Raw genomic sequence first — 22,618 nt, 5'->3', positions numbered from 1 at the left:
AGGATTTTTTAAAATATAATTTGTTACTGGAAGTCACATTTTATGGAGTGGTTTTTCCTATTATATAAATTATTTATAATTTAGAAACAGTTGAAATTATAACATCTTTTTATAAAAATGTTATAGTGAAAGGCTTTTTTTCTATTTAAAAAAGTTGTTGAAGATTTACATTGGAGACTTTGTTGTAGTGATAGAAGGTTTTATAAGAAACAATGTTTTGTGATGGATTATTTCATTAGTGATAAGGTTGATATGGGGAAGTACATATTGTGGAAGATTTTTGTTTAGCAAAATAAGTTTATATTCTGAATCAGAATTTAATGAAAGACCACATTTTATAAGGAATTTATTCATATGGAAGATTTCTTTGTTACTCGCATTTAAAGTTTCCTAAATAAATTTAGATTTTGTTAATAATTTGTATTAAAGCTATTATCGTTCCTTATAGACAGCAATTATTGTACGACAAACTGTTGCAGTAGCTGCTGCAGGCTTAGCCTGTGGCTTTTCTCCAAAACATAGAGAAAATGAAAAAATTAGGGTATTTAAGCTTTGGCCGCTTCAGCTTCTGCAGCAACTATTGCACGACCAGCTGCCTCAATAGCAGCTGCGGCTTCAGCCTGTCGACGTTCCTCTTCCTTTTCAAGCTGTTCCACCTTCTTGATTTTATTAAGTTTTCCTAGTGTGAAAAATTTATAAATATATTATTTAAAGCAATTTAATTGAAAGTTTTCATAAACTCACTGGCACATTTGAGCATAATTGTACCCCACCAAATGGACCAACCCCAACCAACGAAACAGAAGAGTACACAAAATAGCTGAGCAACTGCCACAATTATATTTATTATAAGAGACCCAACGCGTGCCTTTGCGCTATCGTGCTGAGAAAAACGTGGTATGCCAATACAAATGCAGAATATACCAGATAAGAGAGTACCTATAAAAAAAGATAAGTATCAAAAAAGGAATTATATATCTATATAATGTATGGGCGAATCCATTTCACAACGAACTTTAGTAAAGACAGCTATTTTCAGCAAATTTTATACTACGCTACAAAAAGTTTATTTCGTGATATAGTTTATTTCTCGAGTTATTTAGGTATGTAGTCGTAGTTTTACATTAATTACCTTAACAACAACCACATACCTCATCTACCTGTAAAAAGTAACGACATTTTTACATTAGTAGAGAAATTCCGGTGTTAAAAGCACTATACATAAAAACGAAGCTACATTAACATAAATAGTAGTAACATAATTAACATAAATTAACATTAACATAAATAGTAGTAGAACAATTGCTTAAAATAGCTCTCATTACAAATACCCTTTATTCCTGGGGTTTCCCAGTACTGAGAATCATGTCAGAAATAAATATACAAAAAAAAAATATTGAAAAGACTTGCCAAGTCCTGGAACAACAGTGTTGCAAATAGCACAAAACCATGCCAAAAATAGTGGTAACACTGGTATAGCACCTTTCATTTTTGAATTGTACTCCACTAAGTCCACATGAAGCTTACGTCGAGTATCCTGCAAATTAACAGGAGAAAAAATAAATTTTAATTCTAGAAATGAATTTATTATGAAAAAGACATTTACTTCTGTCGGTGGTGGTGGAGCCTTGATACTTTGACGTCTACTCTCGCTTGGCTTGGGCACCTTCTTCTTTCTACAGAAAAATACTCGACTCCAGAAACGTTTACAGCAGCCACTTTAAAATATTATTTATATCAATACATGTATTTATTTTAAATATAAATCTTTATTTGCTAAATTACTTGAAAAATTTAACTTACTCTTTTGGTGTTTCATCCACTCCTTGTAACACTGAAGCATCTGTTGCAGATATGCCACGTTCCGGATCTTGCCAAGCAGCGGAGCCTGCACCAAGTGAACCGCCTACAGAGCTCACTGTAGAACCTCTTGGGCCTCGTTTACAAATGCATGGTATGCAAAAGCAACATTTGTTGATCTCAGTTTCATGCCCAGTTTTTGGATCGATCTTATTCACCGAACGACAGCAGAAAATTTTACTTAAACACAAACCACATTTATTTTGTTTCGTTGGTGACATTGGTCCTTGTTGTTGCTGCTCTGGAATAGGCGTTGTTGGCATTGTAGCATGTCCACTTCCTTCCATTTTCGATTGTCGCTCGGCAATGACACTTTCTTCTTCTTCAGCTTGAGTTTTTGACTTTTTCCTTTTACAACTTTTGCAACAATTAAGTTTTTGCCAACAACTTGTCTTCTTCTTTTGGTCTAAGCTGCGAGTTTCATCAATTACCTCAAGATTTGTAGTTGTAGCACTACTAGTCGCTGACAATACAGGCTGTGTGGATTCATCGCTGTTTTTGTTTTTATTCCGACGACAACAACGTACGCAACGTGCTCTTCGACACGGCAGGCAAAATCGAAAGCAACATGGACAACAACCTTTGGGTGGATTATCGTCGTCTTTTACTTCCAGAAATTCTTGACTATTATTTCTGAAATTATGATAAATATGAAGTGTTCAAAGAATTTAAATATAATAAGTGTTCATTAAACCATATTTATTTTATTCTAAGAAACTTGTTTCAGATATAATGCACTCATAAAATATTGATGAGGAAATTGTGCAATTTTTCAAAAACTGGCTTAGTGACAGTACAGAATGGAAAATATAAACTGCCCGTGGGGTGACCCTAGCTGGTCTTTTGTGCTTTTAATAGACACTAACTTAGCAGAAGACATTCCACCTTCCCAATGAAGCTCAGTGTGTAAGTTGTAAACGACATTCTTATATTAGATGGGAATATAATCTTCCGGTCCAATAATCCTATGATCTTCCTAGTCCAGAAGATCATAGGATTATTAGCTTCGAGGCACAGTCAACAATCTGTTTCCTCAGACAGATTAGTTGTGTTAAGTTGATTACACAGACCATAGTGACCCGTTAGATGCCCTACCAACTACTTTATCTCGGTTTTAAGATGATATAGTTCAGCTAGTCTTATATATGAAGTAGGCATCAGCGTCTCAGGTATTGTGAAAGTACGAAAAGGTTTTAAATGTAGATCTAAGAGATTATCCATATCAAAGACAACAACGTACATGGATTAACGAAGAAGTGAAAAGCTTAAATTGGATGATTTTGACGAAGATGGTCTTTTAATTATTCGCAATTGAAAAAAAAAGTTTGGAGATTGCAACGTTATTAAAGTGAAAATTAACAATTGAAGGTAATCCAGGCTCTAACAATTCACTAGACCACCAAAACACTTGAAGTAACATCTTTAGGAATATCTTAACGGCATTCCAAACCATTCGTCGTCCTGTTAACTATGAAACATTAAAATATATATTTTTAAGAATATTCTCCTAATCATGGAATGGGTTAAATATTTGTTGTTCATCCCGGAAAATATTAGCTAAATTTATGCATTTTTAAGCGGTAGTTAAAAACTAAGAATATTCAAAAAAATTATTAATTTTTAAACCGTAAGGAAAATACATTTTGAGAGGTCATAAAAAATTACTACTTCAATTATTTGTAAGGATTCGAAATTGTCTTGTTTACATTGAAGCTATTTGCAATGACCTCATATGTATATTTATATGAGTACAAATGAGTTTTTATCAACTTAAAAAAATTCAGGTCAAGTATATAAAAGTTCATAATCGACATTGAGACTGTCCTAGGAAATTATAACTGCAGCTATATATGGAATTATCAATAAAAATTTTAAAACTATGTACTATATTTAATTGTATTGTAGTTTGCGAACTTAATATCAATTAATATAGTGAAAGCAAGAAATAATTGAATACTTTACGAGGTTTGATCAAAAAGTAACGAGAGTTCAATTCTTTAAAAAAGTATTTACTTAGTCATTGACTTTTATTTCACCCCTTTAAAGTATTCCCTCTTAACATTACTAAAAGTTCGGGAAACAATGTTATTGCTACTTTTTTCTAGGTTTAGTGTTCAGATCGATACACTATTTTTCTTTAATCTTATATTCTTATCTCTTAACTTATCTTTCTTCAAATCTTATCTCCTTTTGTTTGATTTAGGATAGGAACAAAAGTACAATGACTGATGAAGAGAATGATTAGAGCGTCCAGATTTTGCACCACCTTCAATGTGTCATTGACCTTACTGAAAGACTTTGTAACATTCACAAACACTTCATTGCGACATAGTATCGTCATTAATGGGCTCTCTTTAACAGTAGTAATCATTTTTACTATACACTGTATTTTGTTTACCACAAGAGACCTAATGCCGCCACTGATTCAAATATTTGAAAAATATTTAAAATCTGATATTGTTGCAAAAAAAAAACAATAACTGTCAATATCAAAATTGAATTTTAAAGTGTTTCTTAATAGAAACTATTGATTAAATTGAGAGGTATGTATTTTGAACAGTAGTAAATCACAATAGCAAAATTTTTTATTATTAATTATTACTGTTTTAATTATTTAATTATTATTTTAATTTTATTAATTAATTATTGCCAAATACCCATCATCAGTTTAGTAAGAATTATTTTTTATATTCAATTATTCGTAAATAATTTTTTGAGACTCCAGGTACTAAGTGTTGAATTTATACCCTGCCAAATTTAAGGCTCAGAGTCAGTGCTCATTAGCTAACTGACTCAAAACTGTGTTTGACTTGCATGTTCTAGTTTATAGATTTATTAATTTTCTGTAAGAGTTCTTTAACACAGTTTTTGGCAATACTCGAAATACCTGCATGGTCAATCAATTAATTAATAAATACTAAAAAAATTATGTTGTTGTAATTCACTACTGTTCAAAGTAGTTCTCTACTGTCAATATATTTTAATGGTTAAAATGATTTTCAAGTAAATTTTTATAAAAAGTAAAATGACGAATTGTGAAATTAAACTTTAAATATTTTTAAATAATAAGTCATACTGAAAGGAGAAGGAAAAAAGTATTAATATTCAGACAGAAAGGACGCGGATAATAGTAATGATACTTATCATGACATTGATGGAAAATATTACGTCCGTTGTGAAATTAAATTGTTTGAAGGATATGAATGCCGACATTCAAAAGTTCCTATTATGTAGATTTTGCATAAATCAAAGTTCACCATGTGTGGCAAACCTTTTATACATTTAATTGGAGTGTAACATTTTTATGACTGAAGAAACCTTCAATAGTACTTGAGAAATTGTTATTTTTATTAATAATATTTTATAACTAGTCATTATATGCTTGTCTATCTGTCATAAAGTGCTGCAATTTTATTTTATTTCTTCATTGAAAGTGAATGAAATCTTTTTTTATTGCACCATCAAGTAATTAAAATTTGCGTGCCAATTATTTCACCTACATTTTTCTTAGATTGCTAGCCAAGTTTTCCTAAATTATTCTTTCTTGGCCACAATAAATCAAATATGCCACATCTAAGTATTGGCATTCCACCAAGGCCACATTTGTTCATTTGGAAAAACATTTCTTCCAGAATGACGTGTATCGACTCGCCCCTTATTCACACTCAGCCAATTTAAAATTGATGTGCTTTTCGAAATGAAATTGAAAGTAATTGCTTGTAATGCATTGGAGTAATGAATACAAATCCAAACTTTCCATTTGAAGGCGAAAAAGTTTTGGAGGTGTTATTCAAGTTTTGTAGAAAACTGTTCGAACGTGGGTGTAACTTTCGTGGAAACTTTGTTTGTTCACAAGGAGTGCCTTTGAAAATAATTTGAGTACTTTTTTTTCTTCAAATGCTAAAGATGAAGTAATGCTGATAAATAAACTTAAAACTATTAATTTATTGGAAATGAAATGAATTAGGTGAAGATATTATCACAAAAGCAGGATTATTTCTTAAGTATATAAATAATTATATTAATTAAATTTATTTCATATAAGTTAGGCTAAAAAAACGATTCAATAAATTTGGGATTCACTCACAACGAATATTTCTTAGGAGTATCTAGATATGTTTCTTGGTTGAGAAAGTGCTGGAGATGGAGATGGATATGTCAAGATTGGCATTAGAATGGAATCCAATGGGTAAACGAAAATCTGTTAGACTGCGTTACACAGGACTGAAGTGGTTAGAATTAAAAACATTATCTCTAAATAGATTAAGATATCATACTTGGATTGAGACCTTATGCTCCCATGTAGAGCTAATAAAGGGGAAAAAATTATTGATACGCAGCATCCTCAGTAGAGGGATAAATACTGATCCCATTAAAAGGTGCTTAAAAATATATCCATCATTATTTTCTAACAGCACCAAAATACAAACGAAAAACCATTAAGTGTTACGAACAATTCAAACTAATATAGTCAAGCTATAAATTTATAGAATACGACAAATTTACTAGACAGAAGTGGCTACTTGGATAAAAGAAGAAAAGACTAACCATCATTGATGGGAAAGTTTTGTTAAAATTGAATCTAATTTTTTAGTGTTCGATATTACAAAGTAATCGATATAATATAAAAAAAAAAATTTAATTATTTTCCGGTCACAAAAAAGTGCCTTTAAGCACCACAGAAGTGCTTTACTTCAATTACTTTTAGTGCAAATTTGAGTATTGTGTATATTAATGCTTTGCCGATGTCTTGTAGTACACGATGTATCTTTAATATAAATTTGAGAGTTGTTTTTTATCTTTGATTTTTGAAGATTTTAGATTAAAAAAAGTTAATTCTGAGGCAGTATTTTTTGAATTCAAATCATTGCTCAATCCTATTAAGTATTTAAGTGGTGGTATAGGAAATATTTCCTGTTAATATATCATTATGGCTATAATCATTTTAATATCACACAAATTTGAAATATATTACAGTAGAAAAAATGTGTTTAAGAATGGCAGATATTATAGATTTTATTTGTTTAGATTACTTATCTAATTTTAACAATATGGTCTTTTAAACAATAGGAATGCGTAGACCATCGAACTTACATAGTCAAATAATCTCCGTTTTTCTGTGAAATGTTCAAAGTGTTGTACTATCCTCTTGAAAATGACGAAGGCATGTTCGTTAATTCCGCCAGTAACGGTCGAGCTATTGACAAGTAAAGTATGTGCTATTAACAAGTACTCATAAATGATCTCTGAAGGATCACTTACTTACATGGTTATTAACTATTGTCCTTTTCTCCATTGTCCATTGTCCATATGCCCTGTATATGCTCCACGAGGAGAAAAGGACAATAGTTAGTAAGTATGTAAGTATGGTATCATAGATCTAAATCTAACTCTATTGAGTGCTTCGCGGCATATATCATTCCAGTAATAATTTGTATTACTGAGTTCTTTGTCTACAGTTCTCCGCTGATTGCATCTGATTGCTGTTCTGGCAATATGGTTTGCATATCTTCGAAGTGTATGTGATTCCAGTTATAATTTATATTATTGAGTTCTCTGTTTATAGTTCTGCGCTAAGTTTGTGCTACTGCGTCAGGCCGTCTAGAGCCAATATGGTTTGCAGATCTTCGAAGTGTGTGGCTAATTCATCGCCATTCTTGTCGACCAATCTGAATTGGAACAGTTTCTTGTACAGGTCTTCAATTTTTATTTTCTCAGACCATCGTATACAAAGTATTCTGTGCAAGCACTTGTTTATGTGGGTCTGTATTTTTGACTTAATATGATTGGAACCTATCCATGTCTGCCATAGAAGAGATTTTATTTTTGATTCAAAGATATGGAGTTTCATTTTATAAGATATTTGGCTTGATTTCCATATGTTCCTCAGCTTACTGAAGGTAAAGCTTGCTTTGTTGACACGCATAGCAACATCCTCATCAACGCCACTTCTAGTTGTGAATACACTCCCCAGATACACAAAGTTTTGGACACACTCTAAGTTTTCTTCGCCCACAAGCACTCGTATAGTCATATTATGTGACTATGAATTTATATATAACAATATTGGTCATAATCAATATACCCCAACAAGAGTTTAATCGAAATCTTGATTGTAAGTAGGGTTTATCTATGTTTTCTCTTGGGATCACAAAATGGACAACTTTTTAATGTGTAAGTCATATGTTGGCGGATAGGAAGGAGGAGCATTTATAAAAACTAGAGAAAATTTAATGCCGATTAATATTTATTATTATTTAAAGGTCTAAAAAGTACATATATTAATTTTTCACAATTTTTTCTAAATACAAGTTTCACTTTCACCACTCTCTCCACCAGACTCCACAACTCACCAAGGTCCGGCGTCTAATTCGCGTATCAAATTCGCACAATGAATATGTAAAATTCATTTTCACGACAATAAAAAATACATTAAAATTATAATTTATCTTTATTGTATTGCATAATTAATTATTTTTGCGTTTCGTTTAGAAATTTACGTAATTTGCAATTCCAACAAAAGCAAAATTTTTCCGTTTTCACTAAGTAGAAGACACGTCTAGGCGAGCAAAAAAGCAATGGACGAACAGAATTACTGGTGTCGAAATGTTGCGGTTTTGATTGAGCATACAAAATAATAAATAAAAGCCAACTTTTTAACTCAAATCCTTACATTCAACAATCACACATATGCACATTATCGCAGAACATACAGGGCTACACGTATATATCCTTTCATTAATGGGCGCTGGAAAATTTATTGACAAGGTCAGAATGGCACGTGGTGGCAATGCGGAAAAGTCATAGCCAAATATGCTGCTTAATTGTTGAATCGGTAATTGCGGCACTGAGGTTAGAATGGCGAAAAGAAAGAAATTGCTTGACTAAGTGGAGTAAGGAGAAATAATTGGAAATTCAAGAGTTTTGACCCTACAACCTCTGTATACCCTGATACTCTGTATCTGACGAATGGCCGAGCTTTGCGGTGAAAGAAGTAGCGCATTAGTTCAAAATTCTACCTTCGTGTGCTTGTTAATGTTGTAGTATTTTTAATGAGCACTTTTATTTTAACAAGTATATAAGCAAATATATATTAATGTATATAGTACAAGTAAACACGACTACGAGTATATGGTACTACTAACTGAATTGGTTGCCTAAAGAAATTTGTTCAAAAATCCATTTAATAGCGCAGTAGTAGATGTATTAGGAGTCGTTAGGTAGTAAAAGTATGAGTTTATTGTATATCGCTTCCTTAATAATTTGTTTAGGATACTGTAAAAAAGTTTGTGGTTGGATCAGAAAGCAATAAAAGAATTTCAAGCTTTAACTACAAAATAATAAAAATTTTTTTAGTTATATATACTTACAAGATTGTATAGTTTATATAGTAGTTAACGATTTAATTAGGTAGATTTTGTATTCGTTTAGGTAATTTTATAATTTTAAGCAGATTTCTCCATAAAATAGTTACAAAATTGTGATTAAATTACAATGTGATTAATTTATTTTATGTTTCTAAGAAGTAATAAAAAATAAAATTATATAAAAAAATAAGATAAACTAAAGTAAAAACAAATAAATAAAGTAAGTTAGAATAAAATATAAAAAATTAGATAAAGAGGTTTTTTCGAACAGTAGTGAAATACAACAACAAAAATTTTATTTTTTATATTATTTTAATTAATTGAATTTTTGGCTGATCATACAGCTGTTTCGAGTATTGCCAAATACCCATCATCAGTGGTCTTGGAAATTATTCGTAAATTTAATTAATTAATTATTCGTAAATAATTATTATTATTTTTTTTTTTTTTTGTTTTGAGACTGCAAGTACCAGGAATCGAACTCGGGTCTTGCCAAATGGGAAGCTCAGAATCAAAAAAAATTAGATAAAAAAATTTAAAGACAAATACAGTGCGTGATATTTTAAAAAAGAATGACTTTCCAGTTAAAATTATTAACACAATTCTTAAGAAGACTTCTAATGATTACCACTTGACTATGAATAATGACCAAAGGATATATAAATCAATTTTTATTAATAAAATAAAGTTGAATAAAATAAAGAAAACATATTAAAATTATATGAAATAAAATATAACTAAATAAATTAAAATAAAATAATATTAAATAAAAATTGTATATAATAAAATAAAATAAAATAAAATAAAATAAAATAAAATAAAATAAAATAAAATAAAATAAAATAAAATAAATAAATAAAATAAAATAAAATAAAATAAATAAAAAATAAAATAAATAAAATAAAATAAATAAAATAAAATAAATAAAATAATAAAAAATAAAATAAAATAAAATAAAATAAAAATAAAATAAAATAAATAAAATAAAATATAATAAAATAAAATAAAATAAAATAAAATAAAATAAAATTAAATAAAATAAATTAAAATAAAATAAATAAAAATAAAATAAAATAAAATAAAATAAAATAAAATAAAATAAAATAAAATAAAATAAAATAAAATAAAATAAAATACAATAAAATAAAATAAGATTATATAAAAATAAAATAAAAAAAATAAAATAAAATAAAATAAAGTAAAATATATAAAATTATATAAAAATAAAATCATATAAAATAAAATGAAATGAAATGGAGTAGAATAAAAAAGAACAATAAACAGTAAAAAAAAACAGAACTTAATTTAATAAATATAAAAATAAAATAAATTAAATAACTTAAAAAAAAATTAAGTATAAAAAAGCTGAATAAAAACTATATAAAAAAATAAACTAAAATAACACAAAACAAAGTGAATTAAAATTATATGAAAAAAAATAAAATAATATAATATATAATAAAAATTCAATTGAAATAAAATAAAATGAAAAAGAAATAAAATATAAAATTAAATTTGATTAATTTGCCACTACCAACAGTTAAGACACTACTATTTTACTCAGTCGAAACTATTGTATTTAATAGAGATGTACTGAAAAAGGAATGAAATGTACTTTATGAAAAGCGCTGAAAAGTACATTTTTATTTATTTTTAATTAATTAAATTTCTGGGAGACTATACAGTGATCATGGAATTATTTCTTATATTTAATTATTTGTAAATAATTGTTTGAGACTGCAGGTACCAAGGGCTGATCTCGTTCCCCGCGAAATTTGAAGCTCAGAGTCAGTGTTCATTAGTCAGACTTGTATGTTTGAACTTGATACTTCGTTAGTTTAAAAAATAGAAATAAAAAAAAATATAATTAAAGAAAACAAAAGAAAATAAAATGGAATAAAACAAAATAAAATTTTATTATATTTTAATTAATGTCAGCGGAGCTGCACTACCTTCCTAAAGTCATTGGGGATTATCCTAAAGTTATAGGGAATATATATTTTCTTTTGTATCTTTTGCTGATATTGTTGCAACATACCCAAAAAAATCTATTTTAGTAAACTATGCTTAACTATCTAATGTTAAAAATTATATCAACCCTTTTATACAAATTGGATGATATATGATATATAAATATTCCATATACATATAAGATAAATATATTTAAGGCATATATAATTTAAAAAAAAAACATTATAATTCCATGAAAGATAAAGACTAGTCCTTAGAAAATTTGATTACAATTGTGTTTGACTATAAAAGTACTGCAAATATCATGATGGTATATCCATAAGCTGTGGCTTTCTAGGAACTTGCAATCAAATATATGCGCATAATTAAACCTGAGTACTTTTAGAAGAGGATTTCAATTGATGAATATTCAACTTATGAATAAATTAATGAGAACTTTAACTTATAAAAGTGAAATTTAATATACTTTAAATTATTCATCCCATGAAATTTTCATGTAAAACTGCAAATTAAAAGTACTGTAAGTTATTCGTCTAATAAGTTTGGTATGTGGAACTTTAAATTTCATATACAGCGTAATGTCAAGGACATTTTTTCCTTTAATTACTACAAAATTACCTGATAAAATATTTATCCGGATCAACAAATTCCTGTGGTAAATCAATATGAAAAACAACGGAATTCTTCTTTTTGTTTTTTTTCTGAATCATTTTCGCACTGAAAGTTGAAAAATTGGATGAAATCAAGAAGGACTTGCAAAATTTATTAAAAGTGCATTCACAGTAAAGGAATTTTAATGACACTAAACACGCGCGGTATATAAATCGCGTGAAGCCTTGCCGGAGTTGAAACGCGGAACAAGTGTCGAGTACAAGAAATGAGTTCAAATAATTCAAAGTTAATTAAAGACAAATTTCAATTTAATTAATTTAAATTCTTAAAACAATTTTCAGTTAATTTTTCAATCAAATAATGATTTTAAAAGAAATTAATTTCAAAATCCAAAAAACTTTTTACTGCCGAACTCAAAGGCTAAGAGTTTGCCAAGCGTCAAAAAGTTGACGTGTCGTGCGGTGTGCGATTGTCCAGTAAAAACTGATTCGAGTTCGTGGCGCGGCAGCCACGTGAAGTGCCACGAAAACTTCTTTAAAATGCAAATAGTTTTCCATTTTACGGCTTTTCTTTGTCGGAGTTGTAGTTTTCGTTTGTTTTTTGTTTACTTTCTTCAGGCAATCACTTTCATATCGTCGTTGGTTTGGCTGGTGTCTTGAAGTGAAGGACGACAAAGCATGGAACGGATATCCTTAAAGGCGGTAACCCAGCCAGTTGGGTGGGTCGTTGTATATGTGATTTTAATAACCACTTCGTCGGGTACACTTTTGCTTTTCCTAAACTCAACAATCAACTCATAGTTCTTGTGCTTTCCTTCGTCGAATTATTTATTGTATTTGCATACCATATTGGCAAGGTACTCAACTTAAAACGGTCGAAGTTAGCGCACCTATTGACGCATTATGATTGCCCGCCACACCAAAACGGATGTCTACTAAGTGCTCTGCAACGTATAAGTTTGAATATATCATAAAAAGTCAAGGATGGCTTCATTGTCAGGCTTCTTTTCAGCTATTTACGCGACGCAGAAGATGTTAAGTTTCCTTTATGTATTCATGTAGGACTGTGAATACATAATCGCATTGAGCGATTTAAGTGGGTATGAGATAAGCCTTGCAGTATTAGTCCTTAAGGCGATAACTTAATTTTGATGTATTTTTCTTTTAATTGAAAAATGCATATGCGTTTATGATAGATCACACTAGTATGTGAGGTAAAATATTTCACTGTCAACCTTAATAAATGTAGGCATTTCAAACACCACAGAAGCGTAGTTAAAGGGAATGCCTTCAGTATTTAGCTGATTCTTATTTATAAATAAATAAAATAATAAGAATAATGTAATGTAATATATAATTTTTAATTTATGTAGAAGCTATTTGCACTTGAGCACTTTTACTCTTTCTTATCTCGAGGTATCTTCAAAACCCCTCTTTACACCTTGACTGGATTATTGTTTATTACTTCATCAGACTAAGCAATAATTGACCTTAAATCTGCATACTTCCCCGAGGAGCCTGTAACCATTTTGAGATTTGATGACGCGGTGTTGGTAAGTCTGTTAGTTTTCGCAAATAATTTCAGGGCTCTATTCTTTATGTATTTTTTAATCGGATCAATCTTGTGGTCCCTGAGGATGTCATTCGTCGTAATTTACCATGGTGCCTTAAAAAGTCTTCTCAGAGCCTGGCTTTGTGCAATTTCTAGCTGGCGAATAGTAATATACAATAGTACCTTTTAAGTTTTTAGAAAAATGCATGCATAATCAAACTATCCTTTATTCTAATAAGCCCAACGTATTCTTTAGAATCATTTATAATAGAGTACATAAGTATTTATATTAATATTTATGTACATATGTCTTCTTTTTTGATTTTAGTATGTAATAATTCAGTAACGACTTACTAAAGTCTAACCTGTGTAGATACTAGGTGAGCTTCGATAGCTTTACAATTAAGACCTTTTCATACAAATAATGTCAATCTAGATAATCTAGATAACAAGTGAAATAATATTTATCGACATCCTAAGTACGATGAAGCAACTTTCAAATAATAAATAAATAATAATAAATGCTACTAACTGTGTTATGTATATTACGGATTAGTCGATTTGGTTATAGTTAACACTTTTACTTTTTCCCTACATGAGCCTATTTTATCGACACTGGGAAATACCTTGCAATCTACATCAATTTTTATTGTTAAACCGCCTGTTTTGTTTAATGTATGATAGATGGAATATAGGCGAATTTTCGCTCTGTCACTCAAATTCCCCTAAGTGGAGCTAAATATTGCTGATACGGATAACTATTGTTCTAAATAGCTTAAATAATCTCACCTCAATGTTTCAATAGAAGGATCTTTATATACATCACTATTTCTTTCTGATATACCGGAGAATTTTGAATATCTTTCTAAGCGCGATGTCTTGCCAATCTTGAAAAGTGGATGTAAGTACCTTACTAAAGATGGATTGACTACTTAAAGAATCTACTTTTCTGGTTTATTTTTTGCTTTTGAAAAGTAACTAAAGCTGATTAAGAGAGTGTGTAGAAATCGCCTTCGTTACCTTGATGTTTTGTTCCCAAAGTTTCATGTTAACAAAAAACAGACACAGACATTGAATCATTCTCATATGATCCATTTTTCGAAATGTGAAGCTTTAGTGAATCTCTAAAACTTTATTAATTATAGAAAACGGAAATGCAATATTTATTTAAATACAATGATAGTTCTGGCTTTTATGAATAAACTTTAGGAAAACTTACATAAATAAACTTTAGGAAAAGTCATTTAGAAAAGAAAAGCTATTTATGAATCTGAAGAATCACTGAAGTGGACCATTTTCCTTGCAGATAGCGCATCTGTTTGAATTGTCGTATGATTAGAAATAAGCCTTTGCTTTGTATGCGTTAGAAATTGTTTGCAGTAACAAGCAGATTGACAAGAGGTGGTTATCATTAATATATCATGCAAAGTACATTAAATAAATTCGCTGGGAGGTAACGATACTCAACTCTACAGATCACAGATCACAATTTTTGGACTTTTGCTATTACTTATCAACCACCGATTGATAATCCAGTTACCATTTAGAGAAGATGATTGAATTTAAATGAAAAGGTCATTTGTTTCAAAAAGGTACTCTCCTTTATTGAAATTCAAATACAAGTAAGTTTTTTAAAATATATTTACTATTATTTTTTTAACACAAAGTTTGTTTAACACATCAAATTACATTGCAGTTTTAGTATATAAGCAAAACAAGTCAAAGAGTCCTTGCAGCCCGGCTTATCCTCTCCACATAGTTAAAACTCTTCGATTATAACGATAAGCATTATCGTTTACCGTGAATATTATAAAAAATAATAGAAGTTTAAACGATTTTAATTTTAAGAACTTCATTCCATGAATTATGGAAAGTGTACTTTTTCCGAAGAAACCCATTTGAAGACTGCAATAAATTCTACGTCTTCACACCTTAAATATGATATTTATTCATAATATTTTTATGAACAAATTTTTCGTGATCATATGATATAGGTATATAAAAGTAATAAATTTTAAATTAGCGGAACTAATGAAGTACGAGTATTATGGGTGAAAAAAATTAATGACATTAATTATAAGAAAGTATTCCAATCCCAGTCTGTTAATATAGGTAACTTTTAATTTACTTTTTATTTAGGTTATTAATTTACTTTTTAGATAATTTTTTTTCTATTAGAAAAATAATGTCAGCGCCTCTGATTTATTCTACGTAAAGTATTTCGCGTGCCAGGTTTGCCCATGTCGGTGAGCAATAAAAATTTCTTATCGCATATCACTGAATTATTCATAAAATTAAATAAAATTTTTTAAAAATAGCTTAAAGGAAATATCGTTGTTGAAAAAGATTTATGAGTATGTTAGCAAAAAGCTGAAGGCAGTGCATATATGAAGACGGAAGGTGACAATAGATCAAATGACCTTCTTAAAAAAATATTTAAGTTGGTAAAGAATGAAGTATTATCCTTAAGGAAGAAAAATAAAAATCGTAAAACTCGTAATGTTAAAAACTCCTGATTTGACAGCACTGTGTGTCATTGACATATGTTAAATAGAACGGTTATCAAAGGCGACATATGCTTAGTTTAAAGTTCGTGCGTTATACATATTATAGCATGGGTAATGCATTTTGTAGAAAATACGTTGAGACAGAGTTTAAATCTTTTTTCAATGATAGGACTCAGTAATTCACTTAATGCATACATTAACAATCAATATTAGGGCCTCTGTACAGTGGAATTTACAAATAACTATCGAAAGATCATTATATCCACAAGAATCTATTTTATGCTACAATTTGAAATTTGGTCTGGATGTGTGTCAATTCCGTAATTCTTTAAAAATGAGGAATTTTTTTTAGTGTAGCATTGAAGATATAGTTATGGAAGATATATGGTTTCCATACGTCAGTGGCACAAGTCACACAATTTCTCTTGATTTGACTTCATTTGTCTGAAATTTTTTAGACATGTTAATTCATGTTCTGGTGTTCTGAATTGGATACCAAGATTTACGATTTATCACCACTGGGTTTTTGATGAAATCTCATAAAAGATCCTGCTTTGCAGACAAGTCACAGTGTCTCAACTCTTTGAAAACGAACAGTCGTTTATTAGACTATAGTATTACTATTACGAAACACTCCATATCACTTATAAAAGCACATAACGAAAATTGATGATAGGATTGTTTGGATTTAACGAAGAACAACTTAAGAAACATAAAAGGAATTCGTAAAGGATGTGCTGAGTTAAACTATCACTTAAATTGATTATAAATTTTCTCTGATGTGTTCTTGCAAAGTGAAAAAAAGACGGCGAATCATGAGCTAAGAAGATACTCTGCATTGAGTTATGATCGAATAAAACTCTAAGGTGTTATAAATACGACAAACGGAGAAAAACTAAAATAGCTGAAGTACTATTATTTATTGATTTAGAAATTTACTTTAAGCCCGGAAATTAACATTATTAATAGATTATTTTTATAGACAAATAGTGCAAGTACTGCGACCTGAAAGATCTTTTGTGCAACCATGCCTTATAGATATATCACTAAATAGTAAAAGATGGTCTTCCAAAAAGTAAAAGCAGATGGTAGATGGTATACAACTAGTCTATTCATTCGTGTTTTCCTAAACCGCATACTTTTTTATTAGTATTAGTTTTCATATGTAAATATCTTCATCAGATATAATATAACCTAAAATTAAGATGAAAATGCAAAAAAGAGAAATATGATATTATATAGTATTTCGTTAAGATTATAAATCATCATGTAATCTTAAACGACTCATAAAAATTTAATTTATTAAATCAATAATAATTTCATATAAAGATATTAATTTATTAAAAGAATTTTTCTAAGATTTTTATAATTTTTCTAATTATAATAAATATATTTATATAAGAAAGAAAATATAATATGAACTTACTTTTCACCGCTATCAAGTTGCGATTCCCCTTGTCCATCTGGTGAGCGACGCTTGCCTTCTGTTTTGTAATCGTCTGCACTTCCCGTACTTGGTTCTTCTGGAATTCCATCATGTCCTCTCTTCAGAGCAGCATTCACCATTTCACCAGCAGCCATCTTGTCAGCAATGTCCATTTCGAAATTCTGGAAATTTGCACTTTCACAGTCAACTTCAGGCATTACAGATATAGCACGTACACTAACCCTTTCGGCAGTATCAGCATTATCCATAAGTGTACTTGTTAAATGAGTTGCAGCAGTCACTTCCCCAACTACACCAGTACCACTCACCCCATTATTTACAACAGAAACGGTCGCCTCAATAGGTTGGGTATTTGCTTTTGGTGATTTTTGTGATACGCCTGTATTTTCTCCAGTCGAATTCTTATTCCCTTCTCCTTCTGCCGTACCAATACGAGAAACAGATGTCGCGCCACTCTTACCGGATCTATTTTCTACAACTGTTGCTACACTTAGTGTAGGCGAAGCAGCACTGTCTGACATTTTGCCCATATCAGTTTCAAAACTCTTCAAATCTGTTAAATTTTCATTAATCGTCTTGTGTATTTCATCTGTAGCAACAGTGACAGTCTTTTGTATATTTTCTAAAGTTTTTTGCGATTTCTCTATTATAGCAGCAGGCAAACTGCCATCTGTGGAAATAAGTTGTCCAGCGCTGGCTACTTTAGGTATTTTAGAGCCATTAGCTATAAGAAAAATATATATTAGTCTACTGTTCTTAAAAGAAGATTTTCAGGTATCTTTGGATGGGTGAAAGGTAACTTCAGTTAGTATATTGATTCTAAATAAAACATATACATAAAACTGAAACTATTATCTCGCCCAACTGTAAACTTACACTTTTCATCGGTTTCGGAAACTGACTCTTCAGTTATCTTTCTAGTAATACTACTTTCCGCACGTTTTTTGCTAAGCATACTAAGTGTGGAACCAATTCGCATAAGTGACATATTCGTTGGTTGACGTTTGATACCACTTGAACTTTTGGTAACTCCATCACCGCCAGTTACTCCACTAGTACCTGTTTTACTATTAACTGCATCACTTGCGTTGGCCATTTTTTTACCGACATTATTTTGATTGGTTGAAATATTAGCTGGGACCTTTTTACTTCCTTCTTTCACTTTACTACCTTCTTTAGTATCTGTAGATTTTTTGGGTAACTTAGAAGAGTCCTTGGATTGTTTGGTTTGTTTCAAATCCAAGTTAGTTTTTCGCAAGCTCATTCCAGTAGGTTCTCGTTTCATATTTTTCATTTCACTAATTTTTTGATTATTTTTCTGTAAATTTGAATGTTCTCGCTTAAGGTTAATCCCAGTCTTTTTTGAATTATTTGGTTGTTTGTTAGCTGCCGCCGTCTTCTTATTGGTAGACGTAGACGTTCGTTTGACACTTGACACAGACTTTTGCACAGAATTGGGTGCTTTGTTGGCACTTGCGGATTGAAAAGATGAATTTGTGTTACTCCTTCTCGGTGAAGATTTTACAATTGGGGAAGTCTTACGAGGTGACTTCGACAAGTCTACGGCACTTTTAGTGCGCATTGGAATACGAGAGACAGAAGTTTTTCTTTGTAGTTGAAGCTTTTTCTTGGTATCTTTACTGCGTCCACGGTTAGAACTACGAAATTTATTAGTTGGACTTATGGATAGTCGTCGTGCAAGCACATGCTTACGATTAGATTGTGGAGAAAGCGATATAGATTTTCTACGGGTGTTGCTTTCATCTTTCATATAGCCCATATTAGGTGAAAATCGACTTGTATGTGTTGTAGAGCTAACACTTAAACGTGAATTCGAACGAGAGTTTGCCAAATCTTTTGCTTGCTCCATACGAGAGTTTGGTCGAGAAGCAGCTCGAGATGTTGGACGAGAAGCTGATCGGGATGTTGAACGAGAAGCTGCTCGAGATGTTGGACGAGATGTGGTACGAGAGATCGGCCTAGTAGAGGCACGTGAAGTAGAACGTGAAGGTGCGCGTGAATTTGGTTGCGATTGTGTATGTAGAGTACTTCTTGAAGATGTTCGGCTAGGCATACCATGCATTGTCAAATTGGTCTGTGGTTGTTGGGAAGAAAACTTTTTCATTGGTGAATTAGAGCGCGAATGCACTCGTGATTCTGGCCGTGAATCCGAATGCATTTGTTTTGATTCCATATACATGTTATTGTTTCCTGCACGAATAGGTATTTTGGAAAGAGAGTTTCGGCGTGATGCATCAGATGCGGTTCCTGAATTTATAAGAATGTTGGCAGCAGTATGCATCGGACTTTGATTAGAGCTACTGTCTTTATTTGGTGTGCCAATAATGGGTGATAACGTTGTTGGCTTGGAAATTTTTGCTCGTGGTGTAAGAGTACCAGTGGTGAACTTGTAGGGAGGTGCTAGAGACGGTCTTCGTGTCTTTAAGTTGCTGCGTGATATGTTAATTGTTTTTGGCGCATTTGATGTTGGTGGCTGTCGATTTGAAAACGATGGTCTACGAAAACTGAAGTCAGATGTTGTCACAGTGCTTAAATTGGAACTACGTCTATCGGAGGCAGTCAGAGTAGAACTGCGTCTTTCGGGAGACGTTGAGCTGGAACGACGACGAAGTGGTAAGTTTAATGGTTTTAGTGATGGTTTACGTTTTCTATGCATTGCTAAGTCATCCATACTACTCCAGTTCGATGGTAAAGGTATACGGGACATATTATCATCATTATTTATTATGCGCAACAAGCCTCGTTGCAAACGAGTGGGATTTGGATTTGGTTTCAGTGGTCGAGGTAAGGCACCGGGTGGTATTACAGCAACTTCTGGACCTAAAGCTGAACTAGAACTATTCAATCGTGGTATAGACGTACGGTATGGATCTGTTATAAGTGGTAATGTTTCATATTTTTTTTTTCTCATATCATCAGATATCGGTATGGAGGCACGACGAGTTGGTATTGCTAGTGGCAGTGTATCAGTGGAAGTTATTGATTCTCTTTGTTGGAGTATGCTTTTCTGTGGCATTTTAGTTGGACTATAACGACCAGACATGTCAAATTGCACAGATGGGCGCGGCGAGTCATCAGATGTCAATAGGTTGGTTTTTGATAGGTGTGGCAGTTTAAGCTGCGTTGACGTTAGTGATTTCTGTTGTAAATAATATTGTGATTTCGCTGTAGGTTTCGAAGATGACGAGGAAGTAGTTGTGATCTCTTTGTGTTTATGCATACTTTTGGGAAGTTGTTTTGTACTGTGTGTGGGAGATTTTTGTATGTGTGAAAGTGGACTCTGCTTTCCTGATGATTGGGGCGACTTCTCAGAGATTATAGTAAATGAAGTACGTTTATGCAATCTAGCTTGTTCAACTCTGAAAGAAAAAATGGTTAACACTAAGAAAGTAGATAAATAGTTAGTTAAAACAAGTTACTTATATTCGCTTCCAGTAGTTACAGAATCCTTAAATATAACTGGGGACATATCACCTTTTAATGTATAGGCATCATCTATTACTACGGTTTCATCAAGTTTTGGTGGAGGTGGTATAGGAGGAGGTGCTGCAGGTGGAGGAGGGGACTGAAAATTTGAGTCGAAACTATCCATTGAAATTTTTCGTGCCTGACTAAGATATTCTTCTGATGGTAGAGATATATTACTTTCCATTTCAAGCAAACAGCTCGGCGAAGGATCTGGTGGACGTAATGGTGCTAAAGAATGCAACGATACGGTTGGTGCTTCAAGCACTTGTGTGGTATCCAACACACGTTCCTCTCCGCTGCTAGAAGCATTTGAATCATTTATCATTGCAGCTACGGGAGAATCATGTAAAGGCATCTCTTCACGTTTTATAGACATGATATTTTTCGAACTTGGGCGTAATTTTGGCATTTTACTGAATTCAGGAAAGTCCTGTTGAGCAGGCCGAAACCACTCACTGCTAGAATATGATTCATTTGAAAATTGACGGTTGAAAGTAGCAGGCATCGCATTCCTAGATGTTTCCGGTATATTGTCACTAAAAATATGATATAGATTAAAATAATGAATGTATTAAAAAGAGATACGAGTATATGTTGTTACCTTAAAGAACCCACATTGGATTTAAAATCTGCTGAAAAATTAGAAACTCTGCGTGTTGCTTCTGTGTATTCACTAGTTTCATTCGCATTGCTAACGGTTATCGTTTCTATAAGCTCGGAGACATCTGTTGGTTCAGTTCCATCATATAAACTCTGCCGTCGAAATATATCTTCTGGAGTTAAAAGTGCATAATTTGGAGAGTTTTTCGTCTCTGAGCTTGAACCTCCACTTGAATTTGGCAGTATTTGTATGTCAGGTGGTTGTAAGCGCGGTAAACTATTAGGCAAAATATCAAAATTTTTGATTGGATTAGTTTTGGATAAGTGCCTAGAAAAGGTTGAATTGTATGGAATGTTTGGAAACAGGCGTGATTGAGTTGCATTTAAGGTGACGGTTTGTCCAAAAACGTCTTCTTCTGAACTTATATCAACTGAATTCGTTTGAAATATATTTCGTTCAAATGTTGTGCTCAGAAAATCTTGTGGAGCTGGCGGTGGTACCGGATCCCCAAAGAGACTATTGTATTGATTCTCCACATCCATGTCAAATTCATCGTGGTTAATTGGTCTTGCATGATAAGTGACATTATCTTGCCGTTTATGAGAAAGTGATGATGGTGACATAATTTTGTAATTGTAGTCAAGTGGTATTACAGCTGCAGTATAGAGTTTTGTTTTCCCAGAAGTAATATTTTCCTCCGCTGATATGGGTGAGGATGATGAAGATGATTTATTCATATTAACATTGGTGTGCTTTTATAATTGTTTTTCATAAAAATTAATCACTTATGTCAATTACTAATTGGAAGAACAGAAGGTGGAAGAGCACCGAAATACAATGGATTAACTGAAAGTGTAGTAAAAAAGAGAAACTATTAATTAAATCCTTAAGTATATATATTATATTAAGAGTACCTAATCATAAGCATAATCTTATTAGTTATTCTGTAGATGTTCTGTAGATATTGGAGAGTTTTAAATATACTTTAGTCGGCTTAGTGGTGTCATAAGTGAAGTTTATTCGTAGAAGACATGAACTTCGTTTTATAATCCCAATATTTAATTAGTTTCTGCTTTCGGTTGAAAAAGAAGTCAGATTTTTAGAAATATATATACAATGCTAAGGGTTCCATCATACTTATTTTGTGAAAGATTGCAGCTTAAACATTTTGTGCGATCTTATCTACCATTTGTATAAAGAATGCTCTGAAAAT

The 22,618-nt window shown here is 31.4% G+C and overlaps 1 protein-coding gene across 1 annotated transcript; it reads right to left on the bottom strand.

Moving 5' to 3' along the window:
* Positions 1-350: 350 nt before the first annotated feature.
* On the bottom strand, positions 351-22,142 carry LOC119674321 (protein stum-like). The gene is made up of 11 exons (XM_038085454.1): positions 21,406-22,142; positions 20,756-21,340; positions 19,277-20,695; positions 18,621-19,216; positions 18,192-18,497; positions 17,295-18,039; positions 1,804-2,493; positions 1,607-1,718; positions 1,411-1,537; positions 745-939; positions 351-679 (listed from the first exon to the last, which is right to left on the bottom strand). Exons 1-11 carry the CDS (start codon positions 22,140-22,142, stop codon positions 546-548), a joined length of 5,646 nt encoding a protein of 1,881 aa, XP_037941382.1. The 3' UTR covers positions 351-545.
* Between the last annotated feature and the right edge of the window lie 476 nt (positions 22,143-22,618).

This window comes from Teleopsis dalmanni, chromosome 2, assembly GCF_002237135.1.
Source record: "Teleopsis dalmanni isolate 2A chromosome 2, ASM223713v2, whole genome shotgun sequence".
Lineage (NCBI taxonomy): Eukaryota > Metazoa > Arthropoda > Insecta > Diptera > Diopsidae > Teleopsis > Teleopsis dalmanni.
The sequence above is the reverse complement of the archived record's forward strand: the minus strand, read 5'-3'. Positions and strand labels throughout refer to the sequence as shown.